Source organism: Leptosomus discolor, chromosome 9 (assembly GCF_034619465.1).
Source record: "Leptosomus discolor isolate bLepDis1 chromosome 9, bLepDis1.hap2, whole genome shotgun sequence".
In the NCBI taxonomy this organism is placed as follows: Eukaryota; Metazoa; Chordata; class Aves; order Leptosomiformes; family Leptosomidae; genus Leptosomus; species Leptosomus discolor.
This window is the reverse complement of record NC_141399.1, coordinates 22866484-22879540: the sequence shown is the minus strand read 5'-3', so window position 1 is coordinate 22879540 and position 13057 is coordinate 22866484. Positions and strand designations below refer to the sequence as shown.

The 13057-nt window shown below is 40.2% G+C and overlaps 1 protein-coding gene across 2 annotated transcripts in view; it reads left to right on the top strand.

Annotated features, from left to right (window-relative positions):
* The window catches only part of EFCC1 (EF-hand and coiled-coil domain containing 1), a 51753-nt gene extending 39185 nt beyond the window's left edge, over positions 1-12568 (top strand). For both annotated transcript variants that reach the window (XM_086470378.1, XM_086470377.1), the window contains 5 exons: positions 1280-1412; positions 1711-1876; positions 8346-8504; positions 10779-10848; positions 12435-12568. In XM_086470378.1, coding sequence (XP_086326504.1) covers positions 1280-1412; positions 1711-1876; positions 8346-8504; positions 10779-10848; positions 12435-12568 — 662 coding nt within the window. The remainder of the gene's footprint in view (positions 1-1279; positions 1413-1710; positions 1877-8345; positions 8505-10778; positions 10849-12434) is intronic.
* The last annotated feature ends 489 nt before the right edge of the window (positions 12569-13057 follow it).

Below are 13057 nucleotides of genomic sequence, written 5' to 3'. Positions count from 1 at the left end.
TGAGAGGGGACTAGGCATGCTGCAGGCTGGCAGTGGGGCAGCGAGGGGCTCCCGCAGGGGTGGGACACAGCTGCCCTCTGAAGGGGGTCCCACCTGCTGGCACGGGGCTGGAGCCTGGGCAGAAGTCCTTCTAATAGTGACAATGGAAACCGGTATTTTAGCTCAAACTGCAGGTCTCCTTGAAATGAGACAGAAAGTAATTTACCTGCAAGTGTCTGTAGGGTGCCACATCCCCTTGAACCCCCCTTTCCTGGGCTGAACGAACTAAATATGCACAACACTTGTAATGCTACCTAAGGCCAAATGTGTTTCAATATTTGAAGAAATAACAGCATTTGACAGGATCACTGTTAGTATTCGTTAAACCTGTTTAATTAACTGACAATGATTAAGGTAAATAATTATAAAAATTAAAAGCATGTTGACATTGGCTTAACCTGATGTCAGCTCAAAATAAGTGTTCAAAATAAAAACATGACCAGTGCTTTTCATGTACTGAACGTTTCAAGAGACTCCAGTAGGTTACAAGCATCGTAATAATCCTCTAAGTCCCAGTAAATATCTTATTGTGAGGAAAATGAGTTAAATGCAGTAGCTGTTATAAGATACAGCTAAAAGTATTGAAATATTACTGTAACAGTAAGTGTATATCTACATGTATTGTAGACAGTTCATTTATAATTTATTTGGCATGTGAGGAGACATCAGGTTTAGGTAAAAAGGATATAACTAAACATTAGATAGCTATAGGTCTAATATTATGCTTATATGTTAAAATCACCGTCCCTACAAAACACAGCAAGGGAACAAGTTAGAAAATATTTTTATCAAATTCCTGCACTCTGAATATGTGTTCAGCTGGTATAATGACTGTGCAAAAAAACAAGCCTTAAACAGTACAATGATTTCTCATTCCTCTTGAAAAGCGTATGTTCAGTTGTATAAGTGAACAGCAATCACCTCCCCTAACACCACACTGATCTTTCACACTTCTTATACTATAGTTACTTAAAGAAGAGAATTGAAGTGAAACAGCTCAAGTTACCTGCAAGAGCATGCTGAAGTATTCAAGACTCTTAGAATAGTGATCTTTGCTGAGGCTTCCCTGCCTTAGCTTTAAAGACCCTTTCCATGGCTGCTGAAGGACCATGACTCGTGTTTCACGGGGGCTTTTAAAATCTCACTTCTTTCTGTCCCAGCTTCAGGAGTTTAACTCGCCACAGCTGCAGCATGCTGGGGGGTGGGTTTGGGGCTAAGTAGTTGTTGGTTTCTTGAACAGAAGATCAGCTGTTCCGCTCCGTGGAGGGCCAGGCTGCCTCTGATGAAGAGGAGGAGAAGTGGGCAGGAGATCATTCATCCCAGGTGGACCAAGGGAAGAAAATACCCACCAAGCTCCCTTGCTGTAGCAGCAGGTAGGTTTCTGAGAATTAATACTATTTGAGCCCTTTGCAAAGATTCCTTCATGACCTGAACTCATTATTGCTTCAGTAAGAGGCAGTAATACAATATAAAAATCAGAAGGCCCCTTTGCTCATCCTTTACAGCTTGTGGGAAACAACATGCTGGCTATTCCTACTTCACCCTAATCAGCATCAGCTAGGACACTAATTTGGGATCTATGCTGCCAAGAGCTTTGCAGGAAAACTGGCTTTTACAAACACAGACCTCCATTGTGAGGTTTTGCTAACTTTTTTTTTATTGTGTCTATAGATGTGATGAAAAAATGTGGAAAAAAATGATGTCTTACTTGGAGACCACCAATACTGATGGTTACGAACCAGCCCCTGCGGAGCTCACAGAGAGAATCACACAGGTAACTGAACAGCTTGAGCTTAAAGGGCGTGAAGTGAAAAAACTGGAAACAAATATGGAAGAGGCAAAAGGTGCCAAGCAGAGTGTGAAAGAGTTATTTATGTATCTTTAAGTAACTGCATTTATATACATATGCATTTATATTTTATTCTGGCCATTCCACTCTCTGTTGCTGATGTTTCTTACTGTGCCCTTAGTTTGTCAGGTCAAACATCTCATGCTTTCTTGTAACACCTGCATTTCTAGTCCAGTTCCTACCTGAAACTCCGTTCGTTTGGAGGATGAGATGTACACCAGCCACAGCCAGCCACAGGCTCTTCAAATACTGTCCTTTATTTAAACGGTTTAAGATGTTCACTGATGCTATGTTTGGGACTGACACCACTGCAGACCAAGGAGACGCACATTAACTATAGGGTTGCTACAGGCAGTGTTCAATGGTTCCTCAGCTGTGAGGTAAACTCTCCTCATATCCTAAGACATCCAGCTCCTCTGAGAACACAATAACTTTTCAAGAAGTCCCTCCAGCTGACTGAGATGCAGGGGCTCACCATTTTGGAATCCTCTGGAGGAAATCATCCAGTTTACACTGGCTGGTTCTTGGGCTTAAACTGATATATTTATAAATAAAGTTAAATCACTTCTCAGACTTAGCAGCCTGTTCAGCTTTCATTCAGCAGAGGTTCTAACCACAGTAGTTAAAAGCCCCAGTGCAGTATCCTCGTAGTCCCATGCGATCTTACTATTTAAATACTGCAAACTTCAGCCATTGATGGGCATAGGTTTAAATGCTAGCAATCTTTCTGTGAAACAAAAATAGTGCATCATATGCATTGCTTTCGTCTGCTTTTCTTAAGGTTCAGTTAGTGCTTGTTCAGTATTTTATACCTCTTCTTTAAAAGGAGTGTAAAGATTTCAGTAGTTCTGGAAGGATTATATTAATTGGTAAACTATTTAAAAGTAAGAGTAAAATATTCAACTTCTTTACATGTTGCCATCCTATCAGTATTTCCTATCATTTTCCCCCTTGACTAAATTAAAGAGTTTACTTGTGAGGAAAAAAATTTAAAAACAGAATAAAATCATACTTGTGTCTTACACAATTTGCAGTATTCAGTGACAATTTATTCCTGTACTACTCCTTAGAGCAACACAAAGCTTCCTTCTATACGGCTTAACACCAGCCCACATAAAAAACCTGAATTTATTCTTTTACCTACAGGAAGGAACTACCTTCCTGCAGGTAGAGCCAGTTTTCTTCTCCTTTTTTTCCACTCAGAGGTACTCATCTTTGTCTGCTGATGGATATTAGTTCTGGGCACCCTTCTTCAGAAAAGTATCGTTATTGATAGATTGATACAGAATTGAAGGACAAAAATGGAATCTGCTGCTCTTGATTTAAAGACAAGCAGGGAGGTCAATAAGACAGAGTGCCAACTCCCTGCAATATGAATTTAAAATCAGTAGGAATAACCATTTTGAGCCTGTTAGTAATTTATTCTTAAGCACTCTTACTTTTATTTAGCCAACATGTCTCTCATGTGCAGTTATAGGTATTTTTTTTTGATGCTACAAAACATACAGAAAAGTAATTCCTTTCAAAAAGGTGTCTGTTCCTGTAATCAACACAAGGCAAACTGGAAGACAGAGAAATGCTTTCTCTCGTATAACTTGCAAATAAATATATTGGCTTAATAAGAAACCACCAAGAACATTTTCTCTGATGACCTGACAAAACTGCATCATACATTGCTCTATATACTTCTATTTGGACCTGCTCAATGCTGAAAATTAGACAAAGAACAATAAAGCTAACGAGTAACAAACTCGGCAGCCAAGTGAAGAGCAACACTCTCAAATCCCCATTAATAATTGCTTCAGTCTAAGACTCATAAATCCAGGTGATAAAAGGGTTTTGAAACTTGTCAAGTCTGAAAGTTCTGCCTTCCAACAACCAAATATTTAAAAATAGTTTCTACTGAAGATGGGGTGATGAAGGTGTCAGGACCTGAGTATAATAAATGGAGAAAACATGAGTCAAATCTAGAAACAAAGTGATATGCTGCCAAGTGTGGTGTTGCAAAGAAATGCCAATTATTTTCTATAAAAGTTTATGTATAACCTGCCACCTTAATTAAAAAGACAATTAGTTTATGACCTGCCATACAGGGTCAAATGAAAAGTTCATCCTGATGGCAAGCAGCAGTTGCTTAGAGAAAAGTGATGAGAAAAAGTACTGAGGATCTTCCTCTTGCTCTTATGTGGTTCCAAATGCACCAGGAATAGGCACATCTTGAACTGGATGTTGCATGGAGCATCATGTTTAGTGGCCAGTATTGAAGCTATTTACCATGAATTTACATTTCCTTTCTTTAAAGCTAGTGATGCTCAGGGCAAGGACTTCCACATACCAGTTAGAAAGGAACAGGTTTTGAGGATTTTTTTTTGTTAGCTCTATATCCTCTGCCTGATCATCCACTGTCACCTCGTTTTTGTGCTTGGGAATCAGCAAATAATCTTTCCCTCATAATTTTACAGACTTTTACTACCAGGAACACTGCCTCAGTTGTCACCGTACCTATTCTGCCTCAGCCCTCTTGGTATAGAAACCATTACTTCTGTTATTCTATTTTATTCTTCCATGTACTTTTCAAGCGGTATTACTGTTTTTAAATGAGACAAACTGAAAATGTGCTTAATATTCAAATGCAAGCCCTTCATGGCATAAGTTTCTGTTTCGTCCCTAGTTCCTTTCCTAATAGGTCCTAGTGTGTATCCTTGTGATCTCTGCTGACTGCTGAGCTATGTCCAGGAGACTACAGCTCTCCTAGATATCCTTCTTGAGTGGCAGTCATCATCACTGCACACATACAAGATTGTGTACCTTTCCTGCATGCCTTACTTTGCATTATTGACACTGAATTTCATCTGATCTTTTATTGCCCATAGCTATTCAATATCATGAACTCCTGCTGTAATTCTTCACAGGCAGCTTTAGTGTTGATTACCCCCAAAAAAATGTATTGAGAGCAAACTTAAGCGCTTTGACATTCGCCTTTTTTACAAATCATTTATGAATATGCTGAACAGCTCAGGTCTTAACCCAGGTCCTTGTAAGATCCTAAGGATTATCTCCCTCCATTAGGAGACTTTCAATCCTGGCCTGCCACTCTGTGCTCTATCCCCACCTTTCAACCAGCTCTAAGTCCATGGCAGGATCTGTGCCACTGCCCTGAGGCAGTTACTTTATTTTTTTTTGAGTCTTTGGTAATGAATCCTATCAAAAGACTTTTTGCACATTAGATATACACTCTGTCAACTGAATTGACATTATTGATATATATTCATAGACCCTTCAAAGAAATCTAATAGGTTCTTCACTATGTTCATCTATGTATTCACCAAGTCCCTTCTCCATTGCAGTTCCTATCAACTCGCCTGACAGAATTACTGATACTCTTGGGGCCATGTGCTGTTCCTCAGACCATCTCTGCAGCCTCTCTTAAAAGCTGCTGCTTCATTTGCCACACTCCGGTCCTTTGAGGGTAGATTATTTAAAAGATATATCACACAGCATAGTTCAGCTCTTCATCCTGTCGTTCTGTTACTGTTTTCTTCCCTTTTTTTAAACTGTTTCTCGGGTTCATTGCTTGTAAAAATAGCTCTAATATGAGAGCCTCCTTCACTTCTGTGGAAAATACAACAGAATTCTTTTCTCGTTCATTCCTTAAGGGATTTTTGCATATTAACTATTCATTGTCCTAGATGTGTTTGCACACAGTACTCCAGAGCTCAGATTTTCCGCATGGCATTCTCCCCCTTTTATAAGGGGGTTGGTTATCAGCAGCTGACGACTTCTCAAAACTGGCATTTGGCACGGTAGTATTTCCTTTTCACAAACAAGGCACAGATCCAAAATCAGGCTTTGCTGAGAGACTTTGACAGAGCTAAGAAGAAAACCCACTCCTCTGAGCCTTCTGACTTAACTACTGACCATCTCTCTTCAGTATCTAGGTGTTAAAAATAGCTTATGCCTCACTGTCATCATTATCTTATTGCAAATGTTAAGGTAACAACAGGTGCTAGATGTACCCTAGGCAGGGAAAACAGTCTGGGAGAATGTTTTAATGGTATACTGAGCCACTGTCTTCAAGCCCAATAAGAAGACAAAAAATGCATACTCAAACATATATGTGAAACAAAGGTGTTGATTGGGAAACTATCATGCTTATACATGACAAGGTGGCTGTCAAGGTGTAACTGCTGTGGAAAGCAGTTTACTAGCTACAGCATAGAAAACACAAGCCAAAAGGGCTTTGTAGGAGCAATCAAAATGCAGAGGGGAAAGAGGCAGCAGTAGCACCAGATGCTGTGTCCAAATGTCACTAGTGGCACTCAGCTGATCATATTGCCTGTGTTGTCTGTACGAACTAAGCAGATGATAGTGACACTAGACAGCTATGGAGAACTCAAGTGGCATGCACACTAAAGAGAAAAGTTTGTACTTCTCCTGTTTGTGGCTGTACGTTAGACCCACTGCACAGCTACAGCCTTGCAGTGACAGCCGCAGAGGCTGGGGGACTCCCTGGGCAGCTTCCCAAGAGTGGCAGTTCCGCCAGCACAAATAAAGCAGCAGCTAAGAGCAGCAGATATGTGATGTTAGGGGTGCAGGACCAGGACAGGTGGGCACGCATTATGAATTTCCATGAGCATCTGTCTAATTGCATATTGGAAAAGTCTGTTTTACACTTTAAAATAATGACCTTTTTACCCCTCTGTTATTTGATATGACACTGCTTCAGCCATACAGGGGAACACAACTACTTCATGTGCTCATCTATGCTAGGTGGTATTTGCAATGTGGAGGCAATCTGCAATATAATAAAAGAAATCACATGTTTAATTCCTTGAAGACCTCCCAGAGCCTCTAGACCATTTGTTAGAGCATTTGTTCTGTCTCAGGCAGACCCCTGCCACATCGGTGGTAACAACGTTGGTTCTCCATGCAGGAAAATGTTAGTGTATTCGTTTAAAAGGGTTGTTCAGACAAGGATGCTGAAATCATTGTCGGGCAGATGGACCAGATGAAGTGATCCAGACTTCTGTAGCTGTTGCGTAGCTCAGAGGAGCTGGAGTACCTCACAGGGCAAAGCTCACAGAGAGCTAACAGAACAGGCTGATTTCTATCCGATGGGGGAATTACTACCAACTAATACGTACTATTAGCACTGTCAGAAACTAAAATGACCTTCAGGAAGGCTCGGTGTGGATCAAGGATTGTTTTCTTTTTTCGTTCTAATGACACTTGTGTTTAGGGAACTGAAGTTCCTTCCCATCTATTAAAATTCATTAGGATACAAATTTCCACACAGAAAAATCTATTGAATAGTGTGCATATTAAGGCGTTCAGCTTTGAGTCCAACTCTCTCCTTAGTTATTTCTAAAACTACAATAAAGGTAAAAGATGACAACAAAAAGGGATTAACAGAGCCAGCAAATTTGGCATTTACCCCACATGATTTTTTTTCTCAGTGTAATATTAATACATATATTTAGATTGTATTTGCAACAGGAAATTGCAAAAAATTGTAACCTTTCAAAATGCTGGGCACAGTAATGATTGAGAAATAAGTTTACTTTTAATAATAAATCTGAAATCTGTCAGTGCTCTCAAAGGTCTAAAATTAATAGTAAAGTGACATCTTTTCCAGGGAATGCTTTTCAGGCTCTTTTTAGCACCTTGGCCATGTGTCTGCAACAGGCCTGGGTCCATGACAAACACAGATACTGACTTTTGCAAAGGGTGTGGCAGCTTTGTAGTTCGAAATATGTCACTTAGATTTTGCATTGAAACAAATGCAACATTTCAAATCCCAAATGTTTTTTCACTGAGACAACTGACAGGTCAGCTCAACTTTGGAAGGTCCAGGTCTGAGGAGACCCCTCCTGCCCGGGATGTCTGTAGTGTTCAAAAGCCTTGTTGAATCTGGACTTGTCTGTGCTTAGCTGCAAACCAGTGCTTCACCAAGCATACAAGCCCGTGTTTTGCAGAATCAGAATCTTAAATTTTTTTCCTTAAGACACTTTTTTTTTTTTAAACCAAAACACTTAAAAGAAATTAGCCAATTACCTTCTTGTTTCCCTGAATGTACAGATGATTGATATGTAGGAGACGCAAGACAAAGGTATGACTACATTGGTGAGGGCACCCAAATTAGTTATGCTTCATAGAGGATGACAGGAATGCAAAAGATTAGAAAACTGAAATAGTAATGCTAGTATTTAAATTTCTGAATTACCTGCTTGCATCTACTGTTGAATGAACTGCCATTATGCACAAGAGCAAAGCACGCATTTCTTAGCATCTATTGATTCCTCACTTTATGTAGTACATTAAAGAAATGTACTTCCTTTCAAAATAATCTTCTGGAGTGAACTGACATTTACCTGATAAGTGGGAAAACTTAGGTTTGCAATTATTCGCAAGAAAGTGAAAAGGTCCAGTGCTTTTAATTTCCTGTGTCATTGTCCAGATGAAAGGCCCATTGCTAGGCGAACTGCAGCAAAAGGTGGAGGAAAACGAATTGTTGAAGATGGAGCTGCAGATGTTGGAGACAGAGAGAGTTAGGCTGTCACTGGTGGAAGAAAAGCTTGTGGATGTTTTACAGCTTCTTCAACAACTTCAAGACTTGGTATGGCATGAAAGAAGTTCTGAGACTTAAAACTGGTTTTGATAGTGTCCTTTCCAAATTAAAAAGGATGTTCATACCTTCTATTAAGTACAAATTCCTTTACACCAGGACACATTTTCGCATGTGTTTGCCCTGGGAACAGCCTAGTGATTGCAGAAAACTTTCAGACCCCTATGGCTGACTTTCTGAAAGAAGCCTAGAGATCCCCTCCTTGGATCTAGATATCCAAGCTCTCATTATCCTCTAAACAGAAATTTAGAGGAGACAAGGAGAACAAAAATGCTAGTAATCAGAATTCTAGAAGATTGTTTTTCCTTCTAGAAAAGGACCATCATTTAACTGCAACCTAACACGACATTGAGTCAGTATTAAAGGGATAAAACCCCTTCCTATAGACCAATAAGGTGGTTTTTGTAAGAAGTTTCTTATCTAGTTAATAATCTGAACATGGATTTACAATAGCTGATGCAATAACATCCCAGAAGTGCATGGCCAGTATAGCAGTCCAGTCCTTTAGAAAATAAGTTTAAATCTGCTGCTTGGGAATGATAATGTTAAGGGCTGGCCAAAAGACAGGCAAATAGGATAATCTGCAGAACTCAGAGTATGTTGGAAGCCGCACTGGAGTGCTAGGAACTAATTTCTTTGCTAGTGGCTGAGGGTTCTCTTCAGTTTTCAGTAAAGCTCTGCCTAATCTGTGTGAGACGAGAATGCTTCCTCAGATGATCACTTTACTTTGTTTTAAGTACACTCATGTTCCACTGATGACCGTAGGGAGCAAGTGCAATATCTCATAATTTGGTAACTTACCTTAGCACTTGACATGGAAATTCTGCTTTCATACTGCAAGTCTGTCACTTGCATCGACAGCAATCTAGCAAAGGATTAAACTAGTAAAGACTGACTGGCAACAAGCATAATAACCTTTTGTGTCAAGATTTCAGCATGTCATTCACTGGTCAGCTGGTTTATTGCAAATCATTTCTGCTTAGGTGACAATCCATCATACAGTGTACCATATCTCAAGGATAATAGCACTTAATGCTAATCATTGCTGGAATCATGCCACCATGTGCTGCCAACTCCCATAGCACCAATATAGGTAACGATGCTGTCAATGAACAAGATAATTTACAGCGTTCCCAGTAGAGTTTAGCAAGGATCTCCTAATTCCCCAATGGGATATACTTTAGACAAAAGAAAGCTTATTCATCAGAAACTGGTCTGTCATTTCCCCAGCATATTGACCTTCATGTTCTGAATATCCCAAGCATCTTATCTGCAACAGAATCCACCACAAAGCATTGACCATCCAAAGGCAAATGCATGTCCTGTGCAACCCTGTGTTGCAGAGGCCATGTGTAATCCCAGCCTGCTGCAAACTGCTTTCCACTATGCCCCAGTCGCCACTGGGGCAGACAAGCAGAAGGTAGATGACCAGCATCAGTAAGCAAGGCTGGTATTGCCTGGGCTGCGAGGAGGTTCATAGTCTTCCAGAATAGCTTTCATCTATTTTTGCTTCTTGAAGTTTTAACAAGAACAACCTGTCCCTGCAGATATAGGCACTCTGAGCACTAATTAAACTGATTGCAAGACCGTCTCCCAGAAAGCATGCATTAGTGTCTTGATAGCAAATTAAGAGAGTTTGTTTTTACAGACACATTATGTAATGTCCCAACAGATTTCTAATATAAAAATACCACTGAAAAAGACCTTCCAAATCCTAAGTAATTTTTACAGTCCTCTCACTTTGGCTAATGTTAGTACATCCCCGCGTATAACTAACAGTGGGCCTGCCAAGTGGCACATAAAATCTCTTCTACTTTGCTTATACCTAAAACGGTTCCTGATGATTCCGAGAACAGCTGGGGCTGGGAAGCCTCTTTCTGAGATCACACCAGAGGCCGTCTGTTTGCCTTCAGCACAGGCCTAGCAGAGGACTGACCAAGCTCTTGTTGTGCGTACCCTGCTTACGCTCCTTGCCATCTAGATTTGTTCAGGCACACACTCTGGAAAATTCCATATTTTCCTCTGAATAACTCATTTCTCTTTCTACAGCCATATTAAGGAATTGCAGCCACAAACTGATAGCATTTGAGCAGCATCCAAGATAAAATGCTTGAAAATAAAGATGATATCAAGTGTTGTGTTATCAGGATTCGTTTTCATTTTGTTTTAATTTTCAAATGCAAACATACTGCACATAGATTTTGTTGTTTACATTTAAAGTGATGAAGAATACATTTGTGCCATAATATTATTTTGTTTTTAAAGAACGTATCTAAGCGAGCATTGGGGAAAATCTTGCTGAGCACTTTGGAATCCTGCCGTGCCCCCCAACCTGGTAAGAAAATAAATGATGTATAAAAACCAAGGAGTTTGAAAAACGTCCTTTTGGGAAAAACATGAGATAATGAACAGATGAATATGAAAAAAATATTTCAAATACTGGGAGACAGGCTTAGGGAGAAAGATGTCCTATGCAAGATTACCTATAGAAAGTGATGCTTTCTAGTTTGTGAGACGTCAGAAACAGCAACACATTCAGGGCTTTTTTTAGCCAAATTTTTAGGCCTTTGAGGAACAATTCAGTGCCTGAATAATGTCTGCAGGACTTCATTAGTATAAGAAAGTGGAAAACATGACCAAGTAAGGCACCTATTTACCACTTTTGCCATCCCACTGCGTACTGTATTGCTCTGCTCCATCAAAAACAAGATACACAAAAGAGAATACATCTGTAAAGAAACCAGAACAAACCTGCACTCCTCTAATAATAGCTTTTTGCGTTCCTCTTATGAAAATTAAATTTTCAAACTCCTTTCCCTTGACAAAGTTCTGGTGTGCCAGAGCTGCCTTTGTAGGAACCATATAGGGTTCACAGCCTGGAGGTTTAGATTTGATTATTGTGTTCCTATTAGCAGAGCATTTGTACTTACCTTCAAGAAATGAACATCCTATACCAAGCCTAAGAACATGCCTTGGAGGTGCTTTTAATAGGCAGACACTAGTCAAAGACAAGACTACAAAAGACTAGATGTAGCCTGAGGGTTTAATTTTGGAGAATATTGTTAACAGTGATTTAGGGAGAATAACATACAAACCAGCCAGAGTTTTGCAGTTTCAAAGCCTGGTTGTTACTAGTGTCCAGCAATTCAGGGTGAAGGCAGCCCAGAGCTAAGCTGTGCTCTTCCAGCATGGCTGCAGAAGAAGCAGAGACAAGAAGGCAAAAGATAGACCTTCACTGGCTCCAGGACACCAACACAGAAAGAAACCGTACCTGCACCATAGGTCAGATATTCTCCTGGTGAGAAGAGAGGAGACTGTTAGTACCCACAGCACACAAGTGTCCAGAAGGTACTGCTGCTTCTCCTGCACAGCAACACCGACTCCAAGTGATGCTGCTGAAACAAAGTACCTTCCTCTGCAACTGCAGCATAGCTCAGCTTCCTAAAACTGACACCAAAAACTGAAGTAACCTTGTGCAGCTCTCTGTCCATTCTGCATCACCATTGCCATAAATAGCTCATCTTCTCTGCTTTCCATTTTCTGGCTGTGCACTTGGTGTGACTTAAGCAGCTTTCCTACGTCTTTGTAATTTAACATCTTCTTCCTCTTTGACAAGACTAAGAGGATGGTTGGATTGGCAACTCTTTATTGTGACATGAAATAGCCTTTGTTCACACAAGTCTTGAGAACTCAGTGGGCAATGAAAGAAACAAGAGAACCAGTAGAGAAAAAGAGTCCTTGAACACAGTTCCACTCTTATTTTTATAGGGACAGGAAATTATTATTTGCTCTCAAAATTTAGATATTTAATGATAATTACTTGAAATGGCACCGATGAAGAAAAGAGCTTGTCTTACAGTTGTTAAACTGCAACTGTCTGTCTTTGTTCAAATTATAATGTTTGCAATTCTCTTTTAAAAGGAAAAACCCACCTATTTGAAGTCCTAGATACTCTTTACCATGAGCTGACAACCTGTGAACTTTTGCAAAGCCAGCCTCTGGAGAAGAAACAGAGTCGCCGGTCCCTGTCTAACTCACTGGTCATCTCATGCTGAACAGCAGTGCCAACCACAACCCACGCAAACAACTGAATGGTCCTCAGGTATGCAAACACATGGTGAATGAATAAGATTTGTCCAATTCCACAGAGCCCAGCAAAGGACAGGAGTAACAGAATAATTCAGCCATGAAATCAAAGGTATGCTGCTTCTGGGAAGAGCACCAGTTCCTCAGCTAGCATCAAAGCCCTCCCTTATGTGAAGGAGCATTCAAAGGTGAGGAAACGTCTGTCTGATGGAAGCCTAAACATCCTGGTATGATGGCCCTGTAACTGTACCAGCTAACCAAATAAAAACTATTCCAAATACACTGACATGGCCTATTTAGATTTACAGCCCAGGTTACACACTGGCTGGGCTCAGTTTCTAGCTTTTGTGATAGCTCGATTCAAAAGCAAAAGGCAGCCTAGGTTATCACAGGCAAATAAACTACTTCCTTGACATACAAGTGACTAAAAGACTGTATTAAACATACACGTGAGTGCA